Here is a 26,638-nt window from a genome sequence, read left to right on the forward strand (position 1 = left end):
TGCACTCCCTGAAACATTATCTATGTTTTGGATAAAACAAAAAAAGCTATTTCAGAGAGAAGCCGACAGAAGGGTCTACAATATGCAGAGTTTGTGGTAAGCTTTGAAATTGGCCACAATAATAGCACACATACCCCTCCACACACAGGGAGTGTGTGCAGTATTGTTGCTGCATTGGCAATACAATCAGTTTAACTCTTTTTCTTGTGCTGCTTTTGTCTGATGCAGCCTATTGTCAGTAGCTGTCAACATGCTGGCAATACAATCATTTGAATAATTTCTTAAGTGTTGGCTGCGTTCAAAATGGCACAATTACCCGACTACACAAGAGAGACTTTTCAGAGTGCTGAACTGCATGAAATAGAACAGTAGAAAGAGAACATTTCTTGTTAGCTTTTTCCAAAAAGGCAGACCAATGTTTTATTTTATAGTCATTACAAATATTGGCATTTACAAGTGGGATGAAATGCAACCAAACTTTAAAGAGGCCCCATCTCTAAAACATCTTGTTGTTGGTCTATGTGCTAGGCTGGCACCCTGTTGCATACATCAAACAATGCTAACACTTAAGCTAAAGCAAATAATTAAGGCTACATGAGCACGCCATCGGGCGATACGAGGCCCAGAGTCTGGGAAATGCTTTTAAGACCATGGATGGTTCCCTCTTTCTCATCTTCCATCCGTTTGATGGTAAAACATGAAGAGAGAATTGTGATCGCTCGTGCAGCGTGACACAACTTCCTTTTGATCCGCGATATTGGATATAATCAGACCAAAGGGGGATGTTGCATTAGTTTCCCTGGCAATGAAAGCAGCTCACTCTCCGTGCATTAAACCCCTACTTAGAGTGGAGTTGTATCTTTACTTAGAAAGGGCTAATAGCTCCACGTGGCGATGCATATAATTAAAGCTTTGTCCTTTCCTGAATGCTTGTTTGAGCTGGGTATTTAGCACCACTGCTCTACGGAGACTCAGAGGGAGATTGGACAGGCCCCGTGGCTCAACAATGCACTTGCAGGACAATTTGGGGGAAAGTGAGATCACCCCAGTTTCAGATTGTCAACACAGAAGATGTAACATAAAGATGAGAGCTTCTTTCAAATTCTACTCTTTGAAAACATGTCTTGTTTTGAATAATGACACCTTTAATTAGCATATCAAAGAGCCTCAGTAATGCCAGCGTGATTGGAGCTTTTCATTTAATCAAATTATTCATTAAGATTTTCTCTGAAATATGAAGACGAAGGGATGTAATCATATCCGTCTGCCATCACCTACGCTTGTATTTACAGTTCACATGTCTGCTTTATTACAGCTCCATGCAGTGTTGGATACAGAGGGTCAAAGGTTCCCTCGTTAATGCCGAGCTAGCGGGGTCTAGTTCTATTCTAAGCACAATTACAGTTAAAAGGGTAAATGGATAGACGGTTATGTAATGCCGCCACCCATTACTGCCTTTTAGGGCCTTCAATGTCTCCATTAAAAGAAAATGTACAAGATTTCCAGAAAATATGCAAAGAAATAGATGATTAAATATTACTCCATCTCAGCATGAATACAAAGTTAGCTGATTTTCAATTAGATTCCCAAGACAGATGAAACATCCTGTAATAATCCCTCCTGACATCCTGGAACAGCCAGGCGAAACCTCGTGGTTGTGTAATGATTCAGAGTATCGGAAGCTCGGCTACATCTCGACACCGATGTCACATTAACGGTCCTCTCTTGTCCATATGGAGGCGTGAGAACAAAACTGAAAGCTGCTAACTGTCAACTGGAACAAACCATCGCCATCGCTAGTACACAGGAGACGGCAGGTTGCGACGCTTGCTGAATGAAGAATAAGGAAAGGTGACAAGGAGGTATTGATGTAAGAGACTATCCCATGGGTAAGAAGGCAAAAATCCTCTGTCATTACTGGGCCATCGCAACTTAATTCATCCACAAATTACCCAGAATCCGAAAGTGCATTGATATTAGATGCAGATTTTATAGAGTGGAGCAGGAATGAGTCCTTAAACCCTTAAATAAGTCAGCAACTTTTCACTTCTGGTCAAAAATGGGATTTTGGATTGAAGGTCAGTGTTTAACACAAGCTTAAGAGACTTTAATGTTTTGTTCTATGACGTAAAATACGTCAGTAAATACCCCGCTGGTGAATTTTGAAGCCTTTATGCATCTTTAAAGTGTCTAAATGAGACTACAAAACGTCATCACTAGAACATTCGTCCGCCTTTTGCATCGTGGTGGTGACGTGACGTCATGTGACAGCGGTGTCGTTTGTTTACAGCCTTGCTTTTAGCTTTTAAGCCTCTGCCGATTGCATTTACTCTTCAAAGATCATAAAAGTGGTGACGATTATCTTGCTGAACAAAACGTGTAAGTATCAGAAACTTTTGTTTGCAACGGGATCTCCAAGAAGACACCAAGAGACTGGCATGTCGCTGGTATCAGATAGAAGAAAGCAAATGACCGAGAACTCTAGAGGTCTCTTGTCGACCGCCTATAGTCCAGGAAGGCCGTCGCGTATAAATAAGATGGGATGTTTCTTGTCTAAATGCACCTTGGGAGTTGTAGTTCTCGCTGTTTTTATGTTCACAGGCGTGGACATTAAATGTCCATCCCTGCTGCTCTAGTTTGCCTCAGATATAGCCTCTGAATCAGACTTATATTTAGCCTTCTTTCAAAGTTAGTCAGAGGGTGGTAATTATGACACCATGAGCACCACCGATATGGGAAACAAGAGGCTTCACTGTGGCTCCAACAGGTGTGAGAGAGCCGTCACGGTGGCGGGGAAGACTGATTTACATGGTGAGCAGAGGTGGAGGGAGTTGGCATGAATCACCCGACAGACAGGATGTGAGCTTGAATTTAAATGCAGCCGTTTATCAGATGCCTCTCATGCCGTCACAGGTGTGGCTCATCCAGCAGCGGCGCGATTCATAACCGGTGACACATCCGACGTCCAAATAAACAAACAGGTGGGCCTGAACATAGAGGGATTCCAGATCTCTTCCAGATCTCTTCCACTGACTACACAAGTACATACATACATATACATGCCAGTTTAATCGCTGTCAGGCTCATAATTTGCAACCATCTTGCAAAGACATTGTTGGTACATTCCCAACTCACAAAGCTGGTATCAATAGAGCCTCGCTGTAACCAAACTTAAGAGATTAACATACTGAATGATCACTAGAGATGCACCGATCGATTGGCTGCCGATTGAAATCGGCTGGTTTTCAGCTCGTCAGTCTCACATTTCCATTTTTATTTTAGGCCGAAGAAGACGTAAAGCGGGTCCATTCGCCACCACTGCTCAGAACTTTGATGGAGGTTGCATTGACTTTCATTACGGTGCGTTTAAGCTCTACTCAATACAATTAGTATTGGGAAGGTAAATCATAACGCGATTATGACGCGTTTACATTTGATCGTGTAAAAAGTACAATCTTGAAGCAGATGTTTTCACAGCAATGTAAAATAGATATTATATCAGGAGTTATGACCATTTTAACTTCCTAACACTAACATTAGCTATAAGCAGCTTATAATATATAATTTAATATACAAATGCCAAGATATATTTATTTTTTTATTGTTCAAATAAAGATAGAAAAATGTATTTCCTAATCATTTGAATAGTGCCTTTATGCAAATAAACACTATAGATGACAATAACAAAGTAAAAAGATAATATTTAAAATTTTTGACAGTTTACACAAGACAGTTAAAAATATTTTTTGGGATGGTGATGAAAAAATGTGTCAATTATACTTCTTTTAAAATCAGCAGGTCAGATTTAAAGAAAAATCTGAATCGGCCAAGAAAACTGCAATCAGTGCATCCCTAATAATCACTGGAGTTGTAAATCAACATTATATAGTCGACCCACAGTAGAACCCTCTGACCTCCACAACTCAAACTACCACCATTTATCTGATAGTGCTTTTGGAGTGCAACCCAAAGCTTGAAACAGCAAATTAACTTTTTAACAAAAGCAGACATTGTTGAAGCACGTAAAAGGCTTTCAGTCAAAGCCACCATAGTATCAAGAGTGAATCTCAATGTTGGATCATCCTGTTCTGTTTTTTCCTGACCCGATATTGACACTGTATGTTCAAGACTCCCTCACAACTCGTGGTATAGTCGTGATTTTAACACATAATCAGCCCCAGAGCCCTTGCAGATGCGTCACATCATAGCCAGCACATAATGTGATGTCAGCAATGCATTTGAATCGTTTTCTTTCATGAATGAACAGCCTGAGCTCCTACACTCCAGTGATGAGTCATGGTTCTGACCTGCGTCCTTACAATGAAGGTGTTTGGCAACTGCATGGCGATATATTTATAGTGTTTCCCCGCGGTATGTGACGAAACAAGAGTGACTCACACACACACTCTCTAACTCGAAATGACTCACTCGCTGGCCCTGTGAGTCAACCATCATTTAGTACAATACATCTGCATTCCCCTCACTTTAAATAAATATGAGGGATATTACTAAATACAAGCAGGAACATGGTCCAAGAGCAGCCATTTCCATCTTGATAGGAGGTGTGTGTGTGTGTGTGTGTGTGTGTGATAAGAGGAGAGGGTATGGGGTCTGGGAGGGGGGTTTGAGGGTGATAAGTATGTATATGTTTGTGTGGGAGGTGATGCAATGTTACTGTATTGTATGGAATTTGGGAATGAGCAATAGAAACGGTGAAATTGGGAAGTTCAATTCCTTGTGTTGGAATATATGAATTATACCCAGACCCTTAATCACTCAATTAAAACAAACAAACATTCGTCACTAGTGAGTAGTCTTACCAATTTGTCATTAAAATATGTTTAATTAAGCAGCAGTGATCGGAGCAGACATCTTCAGATTAAGTCACTTGGTAGATGAGGGTCAGGGTAAGTATCACAGTGATTTATGATCCTCTGTTAGTATTATCATATATACCAGACTGGTGCTTCATTCCAGCGCTGAAGCAATGGACTCGTGAACTCACTCTCAACGGGTTGCAATGAGGCGCTGACAGGATGCATGACGACGTCAACTCTTTATATGGCCAGAGGGATCTGGGCTTCGAATACTTGCAGGAGATTTATGCCGTGTCGGCTATGCCAAAGCTCCTTTATACCTCTGGCTGCCACCAACTCCCACCTCAATTTGCAGGAGGTTGGAAACAAGCCCAAACATCGCTGTCTCCGGGGCGAGCTAAAGGCACCCAGAGAGCTGGAGCCAGAGCATTTCTCTGAGCTGGTTCCCTCACTGGTATCCTGTGTGCATGTGTGTGTTTATAGCACAACAACACATCGAAGTCTGTTTGCCAGAAATAAACCACCTGTTAACGCATGTTTTAAACAGCCTCAAATATGAGTTTTATTGTTTTTTATTCTCATCTGACCTGTGAATTAAATTTAATGAAGTGGTTTCTGATATAAATGACCTCCTGGGTTAAATCATGAGTGTTACTTGAGTCCCAATTCTCTGCCTAATTAATAACATAACAAAGTACTATATTAATCACTTCAGTTAACTAAAGTGGATTATGTGGCAATTTAAGTCCAGCTAGTGGAGGAAGAAGTACTCAGATCTTAAAGTAAAAGCAAAATATGATGTTTTGGACATTTGATAGATTAACCGGTCAATCCAAAGAATAATCAATAAACTAATCGATAACGAAAATACTATTAGTTTGAGCCCTAGTTTCATCTTTAATCACGGTTGTATTTCATAAATCTCATGTGTTTTTCACGTAAGATCGTTATCTGCAAAGCACAGCTGTCAAGAAAATCTAGAGGAATAAAGAGTCAAATAATGTACCTCAAAGTTGTATTTAAGTACTTGAGTAAATGTACTTACTTTCCACCTCTCTTCACTGAACTGTATGTCTTCATTTGCAGTTTACCCCAGAAAAACAGACTCTATTGTCTACTCTATCTAGTATCTACTCTATTGTCTTTGTGTAGTTATAATATACAAATATTGACAAGTATTTCAAAACAACCCACTGCCTGTCTGGGATAATGTGACAAGCTATTGTTGTTTTTACTAATCTCATCATATCATAAAACAGATGTTTCTCGTTGCTGTCACTGGATGTAAACGACGGTTATTTGCACTTAAACAAGATAAAAAACTGAATTGTTTAGAATTTGATCAAATGGAGAAAACACGAAGCACAAAGGAGTTTGTTGTGTCTCAAAGGCAGAGAGGAAATATGTTTTTATCTCTCATGGTACTTACCAACAGACATAATATAATTTACTTATCGTTAAAGAAAACCGTAAATAATTAAAAGGAGCCATGAGTGACGACGTCACACGGGCTCATGACAGCCATTATGTTGGATACTGTGGAGTTGAATACACACTGGGGCACTCGGATATTTTGGAAATTCAGACATCATGGCGGAATCAAGACAGCCATATTGTGTTTGAGCCTCCAATGGCTGCATTTACATGCAGGCATTCCACTCGATCAGCTGTTTATTTTCTGGTGAGAGTCGTAAACGTGTTAATTTATTTATGAACCATCCGCTGGGTGAGAATCAACTAATTAAACCACAGATGGGAAATAAATAAAAAGGAACTTACGAGGAGTCGGATGCCAGCTTCCTTCCTTCCTTCATGAGCAAACCTTGGTCGTTTCTTCTGTAACACAAAGAAATGATCCTTTTCAGACACAGAACAGAGTAAGATAAATAAAGTAAGATAAATGAATGCTTTTTAGCAGGTTCAACTCAGAAAACATTTTATTCTAAATTGTTGAAGGAATTTAAATAAACATAATAAACAGTATTTACTGGGTGGTTTGGCCACTTGTGGGCAGGAAATACTAATATACAAAATATATACAAAACATATTACGGCTTCATAAAGTTACTTGCAAACAGTTGTAATCATCTAGTGACTTGTATACAATTTCTCGCTGGTGTAATGTTACACGCTCGGTTTCTGCACCAAATACATGCATGTATAATAATGCATTAGGCCATTAATATTGGGCCGCGTGCTAATGTATTGTACTCGCTCAATAACAGCACACAGATCTGAAAAGTCCGTTTTTTTTAGGTTGCATTCACAATCTTTGGTGGTTAAAGCCCTTGCATAGCTCAATATGGCACTTCCGTTGCCAAAATGCGTGCGCACACCTTCATATGTATCATTATATATAAACTGTAAAAAGGTTTACGCAGAGACAGGTTTAGTCACCATGTGACCGGCTCCCCTGAAGGGTCGGCTAAACCCGGAAGTAAACAAATGCCACCTGATCTCCATTGGCGTGATTGCAAGGTGGGATGGAACCAATAGGAGAGAGCTCCAGCTGTTACAAATGTCCTGCCCAAATGTATCTTAAATGTTCTGACACTCAGGACAAATTGGTAAAATTAAATTATTATTCTCTTGTATTAATGGGACAATTGTGGCAGTGAGCTCGAACTAAACCAAGAGACTAAAAATTGTCCCGAATATAAAAGTGAATGATTAATTAAATAAAGAATGTGACTGTTCAGTCTATCACAAACAGATCATAAAGGTGTTCACGCTTCCATCAGTTAACATAAACAGACAAGATAACGCAAAGATCACACTGCAGTCCATGTGGATGTGGTCAGAAGTCAGGATAACACAGGTGATAATCACAAGAAGCTCTACTATAAAAGTGGCTGCAGACATGCTCTGCACAAATGACTGCTTTTAAACATATCTCACATGGAACTCTAAGATTAACAAATCTGATTATCATACTCCAGCCGACGAACATGATTTTGATTTGTTTACTTCTCTTGGTAGATGGGAGGGAAATCATCGACAGGGGAAACAGCCGATGCTGTATGTGGCCTCGAGGTCACTGCTGCACACTGTGAAGACTTGTGAGTTATATCATCGTCTTCCAGCCACCTTTGATTCATGTGAACCGGTGAACAAAGAACAAACAAGTCCACTTGCCAGATCTAAAGAAAGCATGAGTGCCTTGAAGTAGTGGATTATGGGGTTTCACAACTGGTTGTTGATGGTTGTTGATGATCTGCGAGTGTCATCATGTCGGGTAAAATGTATGAAACATGTAATTAATCCATTACAGTTGAGGTTGCGTTTGTGAAACGTTATGCAGAGACAATTTTGAAAACATTTTTTCTTGGTGCAGTCAGAGATGCTCTCATTGACAAATGTTTCACAACTTCTTTACATCTTTCAAGTCTCTGCCAGGTGATTGTTGAACTGTACTGAAATGAATGGAAAGCAATGACTGTAGACCGGAAATGTATATAATAACTAATATTATGCTTTGAAAGTACTCAGTATGTTTTCTTTATAGGTGCCACCAGAGGACCAAGCTATTGTTGTGTGCAAGTCTCAAGTCTTTGCACACAAATTCAGAGTCAAGTCCCAAGACTGACGAGTCTTAAGTCAAGTCCCAAGACTGACGAGTCCCAAGTCAAGTCCCAAGTCTAGTCCTAGGGAAAAACTGATTATTCCTAAATCAAAACTGACAAGTCCCAAGTTGAGACTGAAATTCTCAAGTTGAGACCGACAAGTCCCAAGTCAAGTCTCAAGTCAAGTCTAAAGTCAAGACAGTCAAGTCCTAAATCAATTCAAGTCAAGACCCAGGTCAAGACCCAGGTCAAGTCCCAGGTCAAGTCCCAGGTCAAGACCCAGGTCGAGCCCTGAACAAGTCGTAATGCATTCTTGTGTAATGTCACACCATTTCCTTTTCGACGCACACGTTTTGCAAAAGACCTGCATGACTCTAATTAAAATACAAACAGCCTTTGGATAACAGAACCACATGATACATTTCCAGTCAGAGTTGAAAGTTTGGCCCTGGAAACTGTCAATCATGCAGCGCTTACATTGTCCTCTAGTCTCTGCTGGGTACTAACGAGCAGATAATCCCACCCCCCCTCTGTGAGTCTGCAGCAGCTGCTCTAAAGGTGCAAACACGCACACGGTTCCAACTCAACATGTGCATCAATATCTGCATTTCAATCCCAAATGGGATCAACATCCAGCAGCAGCTTGTTTCCAAATGAACTTGAGAGTTTCGGGAACATCTTGTTCCCCGGCGCAACACGCCTAGTCGATTGATGCACCATTATGTCAAGACGCTGTCAAGTCGGGCGTTTTGTTCACAACAACATCATTACAGTGGGCGTGATGCGGCTGGAGGAAGGGGGGGGTCTGGAGACCTGATGGCGTTTCCCCCAGTCTCTATGGTAACCTGTTGGCGTACTGCCGTGCCTGGAAGCCTTTTAATGGCTTTTCACGGCCATAAGAGCAAAACAGCGGTAGGGCATCTAGTCCAAGTCTGAGTGACAATCAAAAGCCACAGGGGAGAGAAATGTCCCCCAGCCTTAGTCTGACATGTGTGTCACTGCACTTCACTGACTCACTGTCGGGAAAGTGAGTCTGTTCCATTGAAAAAGTCAGTCTGAATGTATTCAAATGGACAATTGTGATGGACGAAGACACTAATCTTTGGCTGCAGTTACAGTAAAGTCTGACTTACTGGAATTAAGGGCTTTCCACCAATTAGTGCAAAATCAAATATAACGACAAAATGTACAGAAATCTAGCTTTCTGAGTTATATTTTATCATTTATTGTATACATATTTATTGCATGCATACACATTCAGTTATGTAATGTACTTTTTTCCCACAAGTGTGTGTTGAAAGTGTTTGCTACAAACTGGCGCTCTGGTGCCACCTAGTGGAAATAACATCTCAGTGCTGCACACGTTCACTTTCATTTGAGCAGGATGGTATTTTAGGACTACAAAGGCAGAAAATTTAATTAAATTATCAAATTGAACATATAAATTGGGCTTTTATAACATCTTTGCATGCATTTATTCAAATTGTAATGAACTTTCAATGTATGTCAAAGATTAAGATCATTTTGAAGCCAAAAATTGGGACAGAAATTAGGTCCAGAATAGTTTTAGAAACATGAAACACTTAAAAAAGAATATAAAGAATTTTTGATGGGGGATGCGAGGATGCTGAACGCATGTAATTTGCTGCAGATTCCTTATTTAATTAATGAAAACAGAGAGTGAATAAAAGCAGGAGGTTTGATTTCAACTATACTTTTGCCAGCGAGAGAATAGTTTGTGCAGAAGAGTGCATTAATAACCTTTTACACGTCAATTTAACATTAACTATCCGACTGATGTTGAGTTAGAGATCAGTGATTAGAATTATCTGATAATTATTCTGTTCAAAATATGTGAGGTTTGTCTGTGTTTTTCATTGTAAAAGGACAAGAGAGAAAAATGAAGACCCGGGTCTTGCTGATTGCAGGTGAATTCCTTAAAGACATCCAACGCCACTTTGCAAAGCTTCGTCCACTCTGCAGACTCTTAAGGTCACGACCTGTCGGTCAACAGTTGGGTCTTTTTGCTAGAAATACTGCAGGCCTTCTAAATGAGGCTCCTTAAAAAGTCAGCTGTGCAACACCTGTTATCTTAACACAACCAAAGAGACATCCGGTATCAGTTAAGTACCAACAACAACAAACAAGTTAACGTTTCTGTCTTGAGAGAACTTGAGAGACACTCTTTTCAAAAACAACGACATGTTTGAAGAGGTTTATTGGGTATAAATGTAACAGCAGAGGAAACTGCATTTCCCAAGAGAGTTTGAGTTAGAAGAGATTATTTCACAATCATGAAAATACTGTCAAAGACATTAAATCGTGTTTTAAAGACTTTTAAACTCTTGAGCACACTTTTTAGAATACATGTGGGAAAAAAAGTTTGTGGAGTCCCCCCATCAAATCCACACACAATCCCATCCCTGGCATATGACACAGTCCAGGAACAATTTAGCAGTCCCGTTGCTGGTTGAGGGACCCCTCATTTCCAGGAGCCGGACTTGCCCTTGGCCCCGCGGGTGGTCTTGGACGCTTTGGAGCCCCTCTGGTGGTCGCTGACTCGGTTTCGCAGCAGGTAGATGTCGTACTTCTGCCTCTTGAGCTTCTCGGCCAGCTCAAACTTCTCCGCGTGCAGCTGGTGCAGCCACTGCCACAGGTCCTGCGCCTTGTCCGCCAGCTTCTCCTGGTTCAAGTGGTCGATGTTGAGCGGCTTCCGGCGGTCCATCAGCGCCTTCTTCTTCTCCTCCCGCGCGGTCAGCTTCTTGCCCTTCTTCTGGTCCACCTTCTGCATGTAGCCGCCGAAGGACTTGTTGGTGAATATCATCTTCTTCTTCGCCTCCTCGTCGGCGCGCAGCTTGGCCGCCTCGTCCTCGCGCCTCGTCCTCTCCTCGGCCAGACGCGTTTGGCGCTCGCGATCCAGCTCGGCGCGCACGCGTTGCTGCTCCGCTCTGTCGGAGCGCCGGTGCTCCATGCGGCTGCGCAGCGCGAGCAGCTCTTCCTCCTCTTTCTGGCGCGTGGAGAAATGCGACTCGATCAGCGTCTGCAGGTCGTTGAAATCCTTTTCCAGTCGCTTGCGGTGCAGGTCGTCAAAATCCACCTTCTCGCCATCAGGGAGCTTCGGAGGAGCGATATTTGGCACATAGGTCGTCTTGGGCCGCCACTTGGAGTCCTCCTCGTGCTCATTCTCCTCTGCCTGCTTTTCTGTCTTCTCCGCTCCATCCTCCTCTTGCTCCTCTTCTTCTTCCTCCTGCTCGCACTCCTCCACTGTTTCCTCGGTGTCTGACATGATGGAGGCTTTTTAGGGGAGAGACAGCAGGATGAACACCGAGACCAGCTGGTGTCTTGCTCAGAAGAGATGACTGGGGTCTCTGGACGTGCAGCTTGGGGGGTTTTAAGGGGTTTGCCTTTTTTACCATGTGACCTCCAAAGTCTCCAGAGTGGGGGGTCAGCAGCAGGGCGGATTTTGAGACAGATGGAGTAGTCTATTTTCTCCTCACCAAACCTTCAGCCACACTTCACACCCCCCTCCTCCTCTCCTCTCTGACCCTGCAGTGCCTCCTCATTCCTTTGTAAGGACAAGATGAGAGACTATTTCAGATACACAACAGATGCGCACACACACTTGTGCTTTCCCGTCCCACAATGCAACTCAGATACAAATGACACCCATACCTTTAAAGGCCTACTGGAAGCAGAGGATAAACAGAACAATGTACTTCAACTTTATAGATATTTCACGCGCAGTTTGGGGAACCTGCTAATCCACCATGACGGTTTAAAAGCCACCGTGGTGTTTTGAGGAGTTCCATTAACAGAACACATTGCACTCTCTTTAAGTGCATCAGAGCCGGGGGGGGGGGGGGGGGGGGACATTAATGAGGGGAAGTTACAGCTGTCACATTCTCCAAAATGAGCCACCACCTTGAATGTCCTATATCTCAAACTAACATTTTATTTTGGGGGTTTAAAGAGGACATCCCTCTTAATTTTTTGTCTGTTTTATATACTGATATATTTGAAAAGTATTTGTTTTAGCAGTCAGTCAGTGCATTTTAAATATTGGCATTTGTATACCAACAGTTATTATTTCTGTAAAGAAAAACAACACTTTAAAAAGCTCCAGCATCGCAGAGGATCATCAGTAAGAACAAACAAAAAGACAAGATGAGCGTCACTGCTGCGGCCGTGTCTCCACTTTGGAATGTAATTAAAACATTCTTGCTATCAGAGGCTTTCTGCTCTGAGCACTGCGTTGGATTAAAGTCGAATTGCTCCCAAGCTGCAACGCTTCAATGCCGGCGTCAAGAATTTATGTTCCCAAGTCTTGAGTTGTGAAGTGGAAAGGGACGAACGCAGAGGACGAGATGACTGACGGGGGGGAGACAGGTGCTCCGTTGCGTCTGAGAATTCAAATTAAACTGTTGCATTGGCCCTCCTTGGGATAGACGTCGTTCTGCTGTGGAAGATGACACGTTATCTCCAGGGCCTTCAGTTTCAGTCTTAATATAAGTCCTCTGGAGCTCTGGAGTGAGGATAGGTTAATTGTGGCCTTGAGAAAAACAAATTGATCTGCTGATGAGCATGTGCCCTGACTCATCCCAGAGTGGACTGAACCCAAAACATGCCTGCGCACAACAGCAGGCGGTCCCAGTATAATCTTAGTTGCTGGTGGCGAGGGACAACTGTGTCCATCAGCGAAGAAAGACAACAAAGGCTATAAATAGCTGCTGTTTAACACAGTCCACAATGAACAAACAGAGTGATGCAGGGAAACTAAATCCAACATGGTTCGTGATCAAATAAGTTCTTGCAGAGGTTGACGTCCTTAATCAGAATCAGAAAAAGTTTTTTTGCCAAGTATACGTTTGCACACACAAGGAATTTGACTTGGTGTTTGGCTCATGACAAACGCAGTCCAACAGTATAAGACATGATTAGAAATAAAAATGTGAAAATCGACATGGACTGGAGGGGCCAGGGATCAAACCCTGATCTTCCTCTGAGGCACCAGGAACACAAGGAAAAGTCTGCATCTCATGGAGAAAAAGAACATTATACTCATACATGCAGGCAACACCGGGTGAACAGTGACCTCATCTGGTGAAAAGATGCTCACTTGGATATTACACATGCATAATACTTTATATTGTTTGTATATTGCTGTAAGCCAAATAACAATGCTTTGACCGTCTTCCTATTTGTACATCACTTTGTTTTACCCACTTGCTGCCAGTTTAAACTGTGTACAGCCCCACTCGCTTTCCGTCGTGTATTTCACATGTGAAGTTGCACATTGTTTTGTGACACGTTGATGTTGTAACCGCATTTTAGCCGGTTGAAAAGACGGTGAAAACAGGTCTTAGACGTTCAGACCGAATTTCAACCAGAAATCAACGTTGAAATCCGTAAATGGTCCAGTGGGCGGAACTGAATGTTAAACCCCGCCTTCCCCAGCGGGCTGCCCTCTCATACGGGTTTCCTCGTTTGCTCCTCGGCTCCTCCTCTCCTGTTATGTAAGCACAGCAGTGGGTGTGATAACCGGAGTCCTCCGGCTGCAGGGACTTGGAACCTGGTAAAATGACCTGTTGTATTCTTGTTTTTTTCTAATATAAACACTCTCTTTGTGTGTTTTCTCTGGCACTGTCATCACGTCTTGCAGGATTTTTTATTTTATGTGTGTTGTGTGTAGTTGTATGTTATCAAATACATGTATGTAACAAGCCAGCAGAGAGAGGACACAGTGTTCCCTCTATTTGTTCCAGTCTCTGAGAGCTGAGGACATTACATATTCATGCATTTTAACATAAACGTTACACTTCATTTACTCTTGATTCACATAAATATACTGCTGCTTTCTGTGTGTCTTTGCAGTTATAGAGGGTTTGTAGTGACGGCTTGCTTTTGGGTCCTGGAGTCTGGAGCTGCAGAGAATTTGGTCTTAAGTTTGATAAACCTTGGGACACTTCTATTTTAAGCTATGAGTGAAATTCTGAATAAATTAATTACTTTTTATTTACTAGCGTTTAAGCCTCCTGTAGTTCAGTTATGCACAGCCTGCCTAAGATGAAGCTGAGGGGTCGCAACGTAGGAACAAGAAAAACAAGAAGTCACTTTTTTAAGGAGTCAGAAGACAAAAAGTGTGGGAGTCACAGCTGTAATGAGTCCTGCTGGAGGTTTTTAAACTCTCTCAGTGTTTAATGTGTTTCTTAGATCACTTCAGGACACTTTAGGACCTTCTAGGCTCACTTGTACTTCTCCTCCATGCAGGTCCACCATGCTGCGAGTCACCACCACCTCGCTGTGGGCCTACTGCCAGAGGTTGAGGCTCCTCGGCCCGCCCTGTGCCTCGGCCTCCACGGGGACCTCCCGCAACAAAAGACCGGAGAACCAGCTCACAGTGGACTCCCTCTATCAGCTGTCGGTGGACATCCGAAAGGTGCGCAAATTCAAGGACTGGGTTCTGTCTGAGGACTCCGCCTACGTGTCCGAAACTGCCGACCTGCTGAGGGACATGGGCGCGGACGCGACGGCGATCACGCTCATCCTGGAGACTCACCCAGAGGCGGTCCTGTGTCGCCCGGAGGACGTGGCCGCCCAGCGGGACCTCTGGGTGTCCGTGTGCCCCAACAGGCGCGAGCTGATGAGCATCGTTGAGAAGTTCCCGGCGTCTTTCTTCACGTTGAGTCATCATGGCAACCAGCGGGCCAACATCCTCTACCTCCAGAGTCTGCGCCTCAGCAACAGGATCATCGGCAAGCTGATGGCCAGCGCCCCGCAGAGCTTCAGTCGACCCGTGGAGCTGAACAAGGAGGTCATCCACACCCTGAGGGAGACCTACCTGGACCTGGGCGGAGATGAGGGCAACGTGCGCGTCTGGCTGCAGAAGCTGCTGAGCCAGAACCCGTACATCCTGCTGCGGCCGGCCGAGGCCTGGAGGGACAGCCTAGGCTTCCTGAGGGAGCAGGGCTTCACCACGGAGGAGCTCCTCCACCTGGTCTCAAGCCTCAGGGCCTCCATCGCGGAGCTGCGGCCGGAGGCCATGCAGCAGGCGCTGAGTTACATCGAGGGGGCTCTGGCCTGCTCCAAGGACGAACTGAAGCACATAGTCACCCGCTGCCCGGCCATCTTGTACTACTCCCTGCCCACCCTGGGGGGGCGCTTCCAGGGACTGATGGATGTCGGGGTGAGCGCGGAGCAGGTGAAGGAGGCCCCAAACGTCTTGGAGCTCACCACGCATATCATGCTTTATCGCATCCAGAAGCTGGCCTCCTACGGGTACGACGTGTGCTCCGGCAGCCTGGACGTCATCGTGGGAACCAAGAAGGACTTTGAGACGAGCTGCGGCCGACTGCACCTGCGGCGGCAGCGGCCGCTCTTCAACCCGGTCGCTCCCCTCAGATGTGCTGAGGAGTGAACGTTCACAGGTTGATGATGTCTTTGTGAATGTTATTTGATGCAGACCTCCAGCAATACAGTACTTGAATTATGGAGAATCACTGTGTTATGAAACTGTGTTTCAGCCTGTGGCCTTCATCAGCGTTCCTTTGATTTGATGCAGAGGAACACAAGAGGGCTCTTATGAAGATAGTACTGTATATGTCAGAGTGACTACTGTAATTCACAAAATGATTGTGGTTTGATAAGCAATAAATGCACTTCTACATTTTTTATTTGTATCAAATAGCTGCTTTTCTTCACTACTGATTAATACTTTATCATAATCATAACTTACATTTAAATGGTTTGCTTTTTTTTTATTGGATGTCTTCTCCAAAGTTAAAGTGTATTACGATTAAACAAAACATTCATCGGGGGGGATAATACAGAGGAGACACCTCGATATGAAGAATCTGTATTCATGTCAGGAACCTTCTCCGAGGCCAACAACGTGATCTCTAACGTCACACTGAGGATTCAAACGAGTCCACCGGTACGGAGCTCGAGAAAGGGAATGATAAAAACACTTGTTGGTAGATATCTTTAACGGCTCTAACGGAAGTAGAATAAATGAGAGGCAGCTGTATTAGAATAGATATAAGATTTCATCTTATTATTTTAATGGTCAGTCGACAAATGTTTTCATTTTTATGAAAATTGTCCACAAAAAAAAAAAAGAGCCATCCTCATTGATTTCTCATATCAAACATATATCAATGGGTCTATGGCTACACAAAGAGAGAAAACACATACCATATTCAAATATGTACAAGTTGTATGTGAAATTAGCAAATTCATTATATACACAAGGACTTTTTCTTCTTCTTTGTCCCATAAATATTAACCCAAAGATGAGCAGAGTGTAAACGCCGCTCCAGTGACGTCAGCCGGGCCGTGAAGTCCACGTGACCACATACAGTCCTGTTACTGTGTGTGTGTGTGTGTGTGTGTTTAATGAGGCTCCTCTTGGAGTTGTGTCCATGCAGCAGTGTGGCGCTGTCACCAAAAACACCTGCGCCTCAACGTCCACTTAGTGTCGTCTGTGCACTCGGTCCGTCTGCAGACACTCCTGTGAGAGGACAGAGAGGACACACGTCAGCTGAGAGTCATGTCTCATCAAAATGCAGAAACTCATCACTTCTGAAAAATGCAAACTAAAAAGGAGATTTAATGACCATACATTATACATTTAGGATTCACAAGCACATCAATTCAGCCATTTAAGACATAAATGAAGTATTTAAGGACACTAAAAGGAATACATCACCCACACAATTTGTGTATCAGTTACTCGCCATGTGTTACCTTGAATTCTTAAAGAAAACTTTGTTCTTAGTAATCCAGTCGTAACTGAGTAATTGATACACAAATGATAATTCTTTGGGTGAAGTATTCCTTTAAAGAATATTCCTAATTTTATGTAATTGTCGACAAATCTCATGAAAAGACATTCCTTATGTTCCCAAGATTTTCCATTTAAGGTCTGTTCTTGTTCCTGAAAGTTCAGCAGGATTAAGTTCAATTTGAATTTAGTATTTAACTGACCTTCTAGTGGGAGCTTTGTCTCTGGACTTTAGAGCCTTTGCCATTCACTAAGTCCTCGCTGTGCCGCTTGCCACTGGACTGAGTGATGCAGTGGTGTTCAGGTCCTGTTAAAAACAAACGGCACAGTTCAGAAACTGACTACACAAACAGAGGCACGGCTAAATATAGCGTCACAGATAAAGGGTGAGGAGAAGATCTCCCTTTGTCAGTTTCTCACCTTTCTGAGTTGTAGGAATGTGCTGTGCGCCGTAACACATCATACTGGTACTGGTGCCTGCGTAACCTGGAAATCAAGTTTCAAGGATTAGCCGAGACTGCGTGACAACACAAGGGAGACAAATACAGGGAAACAAATGTGGTATACATTTGTTTTTAAATTCAATTTAATACATTTATATTTTACTGTCTGACAAACCAAATTTTTGTATCTATGTATCATGTTAATATGTTTAAACGAATAAAAAAGAAGCATTGGTCCCCACCCTGCTGGTGTGAGCTGGTTTGCGGATCGGCCTGCTGGTACATCCTGACGCCGCTTTGCCAGTCGGCCTGGGAGTGAACCGGCATCGGATAGCCTGTGAGAACAGAACAGCACATTTTAATCTTCACCTCCAGAGGCGATGGAGGAAGTTATGAAGAACTGCTGCAGGTGTTGTGCCGCTTACCAGACGGAGCTGCAGCGCCGTGTGGAGCCTCGCCGGGGAACCCCATCCCGTCTGAGGACGTCTCCCCGTTACCGTGAGAGCCGGAGGGAACTGTAGCCAAAAGGCCTAAAGACACAGACGACTGGCAGTCAACAGCTGATGCAAAGTACTTTAGATAGACAAGACCGCATCAATGCAAACCACAGCTCCATAAGAACTGTTTAGTTCTCTCTGATGGGTCTGGTACCAAGTTTAATATCAGACATTTTAACTCCACTTATGTGGCACGCACCCCAACCATTCGGCTAAACTAACAACCAGAGACGTGACATTCATGTCAGGTGACCCGTCGTTCCCGCTTCGTATCGACATCACAGATGTTTGTGCGTCTGTGTCCTTACCGAGTCCTCTGTAACAGGAGAGCTGCTGGTAGATCTGTTTCATCCGCTCGATGTTGAGACGACTGGCCTCCGCGTGGTGCACCATGGGCTTGGGGTAGTGCACTCCGATGACACATTTGGCCGCCTTCTGCACACTCTCTGGAGCGTTCCAGGGGTCATAAATATACTTGGCCGGAAAGCCTCTCAGGATGGGCAGGTAGCGCCTGAGTGAGGGGTAAAGAGGATCAGTTTAATTTATTCTTGTGGTAATGACGTCAGTTTAAAATACTTCAGCATCCATCAATATCTAGTGTCAATTGAGCCTCAGTTTTAGCATCCCAGCAGTTTGTCAGCGTACCGAATGTAATCTCCGTTGGGGTCGGTGCGTCGGCCGAAACCCACGGGGCAGTAGCAGTGGAAGAACTGCTGGAAGAAAGAGCTGCAGGAGAGCCACATCCAGCTGCCTGCATTCACACTCCAGTCTGCATCCAGCAGCAGCTCCTCAAACACCTGAGGACACACACACACACACACACACAAGCCTCGCGTTAGCCGAGGAACACAAGTATTTATTCTTTATAGTATACGAAAGGACTTCAGCGCGGCCTACCTTCATGCCCTCCTCCCAGCCGATCCACAGGTCTCCTCTGGTCAGGAAGCAGGCCACGGCGTGTCTCGCCAGGTGGTGGATCCAGCCCTCCTGCCTCAGCTGCGTCATGATGGCGTCGATCCAGGGGAAGCCCGTCCGGCCCTCCGCCCACTTGGCCAGCGCCTCGGGGTTGCGGTCCCACGGGATCTGAACGCAGATGGGGTTGCTCTCCATCTTGTCGAAGCAGGGGTTGTTGGTGGCGGCCGTGTAGAAGAACTCGCGCCACAGCAGCTGACCGTAGAGCGAGAGGGGAGGCGAGCTGTTCTTCTTCACCTGGAGGGGGTCGGAGGAAAGCGGCAGGACACTTGTTGATTTTTCTCATAAACAAAGAAGTGGGAAAAAACATCCGCACTGGAATCTGATTTTACAACATCCCACCTCAAGAGGGAGCTAGCGCAACACAGTTAGACTGCAGTGGATAATTCAGCTTGTTACAGAATAAATAAGGAACCACAAGGTGGTGGTATAAACCACCAACAGGAGCAGTAGACGAAAACATAATGTAGTTTAGCTGCAGAAAGAGGCGGGATACTTTTATATAGTAAATAAAATAAATGTGACATGAATGATTAAAGAAATGTCACAATGAGAATAGATCTTATTCTAATCTGATAAGCTTGTTTTAATAACTGTGTTGGCCTGAATATCACATGACCCCTCATTTCCCAACAGCAGTTTTTTTGGGCTGTTCCAGTAATTCGTCGGATGGCGAGATACCAGAACGGTTCGGAGGAGTTTTCGGCACTCACCTTCCTGTAGAGGTCGGTGAGTTTGAAGTAGAAGAGGCGACAGGAGAGGCAGCCGAAGCGCAGGTACGGGCTGAGGCCCGTCGGGCTGGCGAGCAGCGAGTTGGCGTTCATTCTGGGACGCTCAAAGTTGGCGACCCACGCCTGATGGCAACACGGTCACATGATCAGACACGAATGTAATGTCAGATGGAGATATTTTATCTGGAACATGGTCCTTTATAATAGTAGTAGTTCAATATGATTGAACTATTAAATGACAAAGACGGTGAGTAGGTAGGATCTGACTGACCTTCCTCTCCAAATGCCTCTCGAGTCACGTGAGGGCTTCGGTCTCTCCCCCCGGCCACACAGCTGAGGACAGACCTTCAGTGTCAAAGCCTGCAGGGATCACGTACAAAGAAAAACAAACACATTAATGCTGTGTGATTTAATGAGACAAATAAGACTGAAGCGCTATTAAACAGCACGATAAAACAGTCATTAACTGTTGATGTGTGGAGCAGCCATCTTTGATTTAAAGGTCGGAGGTTGGTGGAGTTCGTCTGACTTTCTGAGTCAGAAATCCGACGTTCCAGATGAATTTTCCCGACTTCAAATGGAACGCGGTGTAGATGTATGTGTGGTACATGTTTTTATCTGAACCCTGTCCGGCCTCACTCACCCAGCTCCTCCAGGGAGGGGACGCCGAACTTGTCGTCGTGGTCCTCGGACAGCGGCGTCCTGCATTTCCCCATGATGTCGGCCGTGATGGACTCCGCGGGCATCGCCACTAAATCCATGCGGCTGATGAGGGTCTGGAACCGCTTGTAGGTGAGAGGGGACTGACCCCCATTTAACTCTATGATCCTGCAGAAGGGAAACAAGTATAGAGTCAAAGACCTGAAGAACAATAACAGGTCATAGTTTGTTGTATATTTGGCTTTAAAGCTGGAGTGGTAAAGGGTTGATGTGAACTCACTTGTCCAGGTCGTAGAGTGTGTGGGAGATGCGAACCGTCACCTCCACTCCGGCCTCACTGGCCAGTTTCTTAATAGCTGCATCTCGTTCTTTCCCAAACGGCTCGGAGTCGTACTCGTAAGACAAACGAGAAATATTCCATTCCTAAAGAACAGGGGGTTCGCAAAAGTTAGCTACGGAATGATGATGAACAGGTTTTAAAAGGCTTTAGCTTCACGGTCAAATGAGACGTCACCTTGAAAAGTCTGGGAAAGACATCCGTGGGTTGTCCTCGGATCACAAACAGCCGAGAGTTGAGCTTACGGAGGCTGGAGTCCAGGTCCTCGAGACTCTGCAGTAAGAACCTGGAGGACGGCAGGGACGAAGAACGAGTGGTTAAAGCACTGACGGTAACAATGTACAGCTTAATGTTCAAAAACGTGAACGACGTCAGCAACTCTGGTGATGTTGAAGCTGGAAAACAAGGACATTGTGTTTCTTCATGAAAGTTAAAGAGCTGTTTGGATGTGAAGGAGTCATTATTTCAGGTTGTTCTTATCGGGATAATAAAATATCTACCATCATGATAGAAAAGTGAAAAATAAAATATAGGAATCATCATGCAAGAAAAGAACAGAGTCACACAATAACTTGATTTAAGATTGCCTGATTGATTATTTTAAAAGCATATTTTGTTATATTTTGATATCATGAATCTCTTTCTTTTATATTGTCGACCCACACAAAAGAGTGTAAGTGTATACAAGTGCGTCACATAATTAGTTACTTGCTTGTGCACTCCGAATGCTTTTAGAGACGAAGGGTTTATGGTTTAAATGGTTTAAAAAGAAGCATTGAGGGAATGAATCGGGGAATACTGAGCGGTCTGCGTGTGAGCTCTGCGTCTCCCAAAGGCTTCCGTTGCATAACCGTGGAGGCTCCAGAACAGCCTTCGGTGCTGCCCGGGCCTAACTCTTCCAGTGACGGCGTGGGACCAAAATGCAAACACAGCAGGAAGACTTTCAGTGTAACACAGAAAGGTCAGCTCAGTGCAGACGACTGATCAGTGAGCTGGGGAACCTTAAGATTTTGGGAACTAGAGATTTTACGCACAGTAGAAAAAGTAATATTATAAATGATATGTGATTTATTTAGCCTCATTTAAACATGTATCTGAAGGTCTGATTGATGTTTGGTATTATGATGATTACTGGGTAGAGATTACAGCTCTATTGACCGCTACAGTTCATGATATAAAGGAGGAGTAAAGACCACGTGTACGTCATCTTACTGACACTTTTATCAATATGTGTTCATTACGCATTATGGCATTAACGCTCTGATATCAAAGTGACGTCTGTAATACAATAACAGATAATATAATCCAAACAGTTTAATACTATTCTCTGATGTTGTCCTTCAAAAGTGTATTATTTATTTGTCGAACACTCATAAAGGTTAGATGTTTCTTCTTGTGGCGTACTGAACAGAAGCAGTGCTGCAGTCAGCAGCTCAAGGAGACACCTGCTGTAAATAAAAAAGGGCCACATTTTGTTGTTTAGTGTGATATTCTTTTGGCTATATCGTATGAAGTGTGCTTATCTCTTTGAGGCAGACGCAACAAAACAATGCAGTGTAACAGACACGTGACATCAGAGACATCTGCACCAACCAGCACCACCAATACTAAAAGTCAGTTTTAATATACTGCATTGTTATCATCAAGGGGTTGGGAATGAAACCAACACGTATTTTCATTGAAAAGGTGTCTGCACGTGGTTGGATGCTGTTTTTTCTTTTTCTTTCTCTCACCTCCACCTGTTGATCCCGACGTTGGAGGATCCAGCGAACCAGGGGTCTAGGATGTAGACGCAGCGGACCGTATCCGCTCCCAGCAGAGCTTCCTCGAGCGACGGGTTGTCGTGGAGCCGCAAGCCCTTCCTGAACCAGTGGATCGTGTTAATGACCATCACTCAACTGGATGAGTCCTCTTTTCTTCTTCTTCTTGAATTTAAAAAGAGTCTTTTTTTATGCTCACTCCACTCTTATTCTGACTCACCAATAACAAATATGTATCCAAGGAAAACAAAAAGTGAAATCAGGTCACTGGGAATCCAACTTTCTAAAGGAAAACGCGCGTGCACGTTACTTCAGCTTGCATACAAATCGGTTTTTTTTTGTATTCAGCAACGCAGTCAAAGTTTTCAATTAACCTTGCTCTAACAGAACCTTTTCCATTGTGTCAAATAATTTAAAAACAGCTGGCTGCTGAACCATTTGGGCACGAGACAGCGCGTGCGCGCTCTCTCTCCGGCAATGTGACAAGCAACCCGCCAGGCTTTAGGACTCGGTTGTCGATGAGGTCCAGCCGTAACCTCGTTTCGTATTATATAACTTGTGTATGTGAATGAAGAAATTGTATAATTGTGCACGTACTAAAACGCGTTTGTAGACATGCACTCTATAAACATTACTTACGTATAAACTAAGTAACAGAGTAACCGACGAGCCTGAATAACGTTAACGCAAAAGCTGTTTATGTAAATACAGTTTCTGCATGCGTTTTCTTGTTGTTGTTGTTGTTCTCAAAATCGTCGTCCTAAACCTGCACGAGCACAGAGCTGTTATAAATGCTTGTCCGTCTTCGTAACTGTCGGTCCGATGTTTTTGAGACACAATAACGGTACAGCTGTCCTCAACGTCCACGAATAGCTGCTCAAGCTCATCACCGCACCTACAAAACCCTCTGACTCCGCCCACACACGAGGACGCGCACTGGCTATGAGCTCCGTGATTGGTCCAGGGCGCTGTGTGCGTTTTCTCATGATTGTCACGTTTCTGCAGCGTGCTTTCCCTGTGCCCTTTAAAGAGGCAACACTGAGGAAAAACAATTTAATATACTTGTGACCTCTTATGGTAAACATGCCAAACTGGAAAACACATCTAAATTCTAATGGGAGTTTAGCTGGAAGTGTGGACTGCTCTGATTTTTTTTTTTTTGTGCACTACAAGTAAATAACTTCATTTTTATTTTTAAATAAATAGCTGTGAAAGATGTGCACATGCATTTAAAAGACATATAGTTGATGTAAGAGTTTAAAAGTACCAACAGAACGCTGTGGAATCCTCCAGCTTCCACAGTGGACTGGCTTATTTACCATAAAAGAACCCGGATCAGCACATGAAGTCGGGCATGAGCTGGGAGGTGGGGGCGGTCACGCGTCTGTGTGCGTGTGTGTCTGTGTGTGTCATCGCAGCACTGTAAATTGTAGCTGACGCACTTGGTATTCAACCTGGTTTTTTTGCAGACGAATTTGCCCCACTTCCGGCTACAGAAGGTGTGTGTTCAGAGGTCGAGCTGTGATTTAGCCTACATTTGCACTTTGGATTACTTTTGCATCATGATTTGCTTTGAATTGCACAAAACCTTTTTGTGGGGCACTGCCTTTTATTACGTTACATTCGGAACTATTCATGCGTCATTATTTGTCTTTTTATTTCATGTTTAATATATGTCTTATTTAAAACACTTTGAATGGCCCTGTTTTTAAAAAGGTGCTTTTTAAACTAATTGTTGTTGGAGCCAGTATAAGAAGTAGTCAATATCTGTACCAAACTATCTTATTTTCTTTATATTTTATGTTTTTCACTGTCTAAGAAATACGTCATATTATTCTCTTACATAAAATGTTTTGTAATTGTGCGAGACATAAAATGCAGTTTTTGGATTGTGGGAGTAGTACCATCTTTTGGCCACTGAGCGGCAGTATCACCTCGTGCCATTAACGCCCTCCTCCTGTCAGGTGATAACTTAATGTAAATGATAATAAGAAGTTGTGATAGTGGATGCTGTACTTTTGTTTCTTAGTCTTTTACACCTTATGGGCCAATATTTCCACAGAATGACGGTATTATGGCAATAAACATGTTGAATAAAGTGCAATGAACTATACAAAATTCAATATAAGTCATCATTTTGAAGTGCCAAATGTACAGTCACTTAAGAACAAAATACACAGAGTAAATAACATTTTAAAACAAGCAAAATGCTCTATAATATATAGAGTTATATGCATTCAAACACATGGGAACAAAAAACATTGATGAATAAATTAACAAATAAAAAACGTGACTGTGCAGCATGACTAAGGGAAGCATGTTTACACGATGCACTCATTCTGCCGGCAAAATACTAATAATCTATCATCCTGCCGGGAAAATCATCATCATTTTGCTGTTACCAGGCAACCGAGGCTTGATTCGTGAGGACGAGCTTCAGAGGACCACAGTGCATGTTAGAGAAGCAGCTGACAGCTGCCCACCTCCACCGCTCTCACCTGAGTTAGTCAGCAAGATGTGCTGCATTGCATCAAGAGCTCATGGCAGACTGCAGGAGAGGAGCTGATGTCACAGACTGGGAGACGGGATGTGCTAATGGCGACATCTGCTTAAGAAACTCTTTATATTTATAGGAAGGGTTCTTTATGCAAAATGCATTGTTGTCACTTAATCAAGAAGTTGATATCATCATTTTCTCTATGGAGGTCCTGTAAGACTCAGAATATCCCTTATGTTGACGGGTAAATAATTCAATATTCAGTCAACAGAAATCGTATCCAAAAATGTCTTATAGCATTCAGAGGCCTGACGTGTTCCCACGTGGAGGGTCAATACTGCTCGAAAACAAGACTCTTGCATGGATTGTTTTTACACTTTTCCCTGTCAATCACTCTGCGAGAGTGGGCGTCACATCATTTCTCACAACTCCAGAATTTGTTTTTCTTTTCTTATCAGTTCTGGCACGGCGTCTGCAGTGTCATGCTAAGAAAATAAGAAAAGGGCCTCTGGCACGACAGGCAGTGTGGACAGATGGTTGGGTCCAGCTCAGGCGTACAAGGAGAAGCCCCAGCAGAACGGATGAATCATCGATCCACCAACTGTTCCTCCCAGCATGTCCTCTGAATTCAAATCACCCACTCTTTGTTGTCACGGCAGGGCAAAAAATGAAAAAAAAAAAGTAAATTGTATTGTGGAGAATACATCTCTCAAACATCATGATTGAGGGATGCTGAGCCTCGACGCAGCGGGACTGCAGGTCTGTGTTATCACTGGATGTAGACCAGTGTGTGTTGAACAGTAAAGTATTTATGATCTGGCATTAAAGGCTGTGGAGTTCCTCAAGAAAACTACTTTTGCTGCAGACCCACCCTCACTTATTTACCAAAGATTCTCACTAGTGGTGGGCAGCATGCTAAAAACGCTGCTTTTCACTGCAGCAGGACTACGTGTCACGTCTTTATGTGATTAAAGAAAATACACTTCTTTTTATTTTTTATTCAGAAATGTTGTGTTTCATCCAAATAAGTCAAACAGGACTATTAGCAGAGCAGAATGGAACAAGCGTGAATATATATTAGAGGCCCCTGACAATGTGGTTAAAATGTGTCTATTTCATTATAATTTCATCATTTTTATTTTATTTCTACTTTAATTGAGGAAATAAATAGCACAGCAAGCTGCTTTTGCAGGCAAGTATACCTTGAACTCATCCCATCATATTCGAATCAGGATGTAGGAGAGTAAACAACTGCATGACCTTTGACCTCTGAAGAATGACTTATACTAACAAAACAAAGCACTGTTCATGTCAGTGTTTTTATGCTGTCCCTCTGCTGTTGTTATATGTCATTGGTGCACATTTTCTCCACACCATCGTGAATGTCCACGTCCTTTATCCTCGATCACTTCACTACAAAATACCAGATTGGTTGGCACCGCAGAAAATTGCGCGTGTCATCTCAGATCGTGCAGTTACGTTCCACCAGGTAGCCTCTGCTGTGCTCGAAGGCGGCAGCAGCAGCGGCAGCGGCAGCAGCAGGTAGGGGTTATCAGCGTCGGTCAAAGCTGATGGAGACGCG

General features: G+C 43.5%; 3 protein-coding genes across 3 annotated transcripts; 1 reads left to right on the forward strand and 2 right to left on the reverse strand.

Annotated features, from left to right (window-relative positions):
- Positions 1-10,862: 10,862 nt before the first annotated feature.
- On the reverse strand, positions 10,863-11,666 carry tnnt2c (troponin T2c, cardiac). Its single transcript, XM_076111689.1, has one exon. The coding sequence runs from the start codon at positions 11,664-11,666 to the stop codon at positions 10,863-10,865; it is 804 nt and encodes a 267-aa protein (XP_075967804.1).
- Positions 11,667-13,898: 2,232 nt separating this feature from the next.
- Positions 13,899-16,048, forward strand: LOC142971025 (transcription termination factor 2, mitochondrial-like). Its single transcript, XM_076111601.1, has 2 exons — positions 13,899-13,952; positions 14,648-16,048. Exon 2 carries the CDS (start codon positions 14,655-14,657, stop codon positions 15,792-15,794), a length of 1,140 nt encoding a protein of 379 aa, XP_075967716.1. The 5' UTR covers positions 13,899-13,952; positions 14,648-14,654; the 3' UTR covers positions 15,795-16,048.
- A 106-nt stretch (positions 16,049-16,154) lies between these two features.
- cry1a (cryptochrome circadian regulator 1a) lies at positions 16,155-23,414 on the reverse strand. The gene is given in 14 exon segments (XM_076111881.1): positions 16,155-16,886; positions 17,363-17,466; positions 17,580-17,645; positions 17,845-17,937; positions 18,028-18,132; positions 18,408-18,610; positions 18,745-18,896; positions 18,997-19,308; positions 19,785-19,925; positions 20,074-20,162; positions 20,446-20,630; positions 20,743-20,885; positions 20,977-21,085; positions 22,533-23,414. Coding segments are annotated over 13 exon segments (1,857 nt in total). The 5' UTR covers positions 22,691-23,414; the 3' UTR covers positions 16,155-16,886; positions 17,363-17,365.
- Positions 23,415-26,638: the final 3,224 nt, after the last annotated feature.

The sequence above is a fragment of the Anarhichas minor genome, unplaced genomic scaffold, assembly GCF_050575085.1.
Source record: "Anarhichas minor isolate MPS153535 unplaced genomic scaffold, ASM5057508v1 ptg000045l, whole genome shotgun sequence".
NCBI classification, from domain to species: domain Eukaryota; kingdom Metazoa; phylum Chordata; class Actinopteri; order Perciformes; family Anarhichadidae; genus Anarhichas; species Anarhichas minor.

Coding starts and splice junctions, on each gene's coding strand:
- LOC142971025 (XM_076111601.1), top strand. CDS start 14,655: ATGCTGCGAGTCACCACCACCTCGCTGTGGGCCTACTGCCAGAGGTTG.
- tnnt2c (XM_076111689.1), bottom strand. CDS start 11,666: ATGTCAGACACCGAGGAAACAGTGGAGGAGTGCGAGCAGGAGGAAGAA.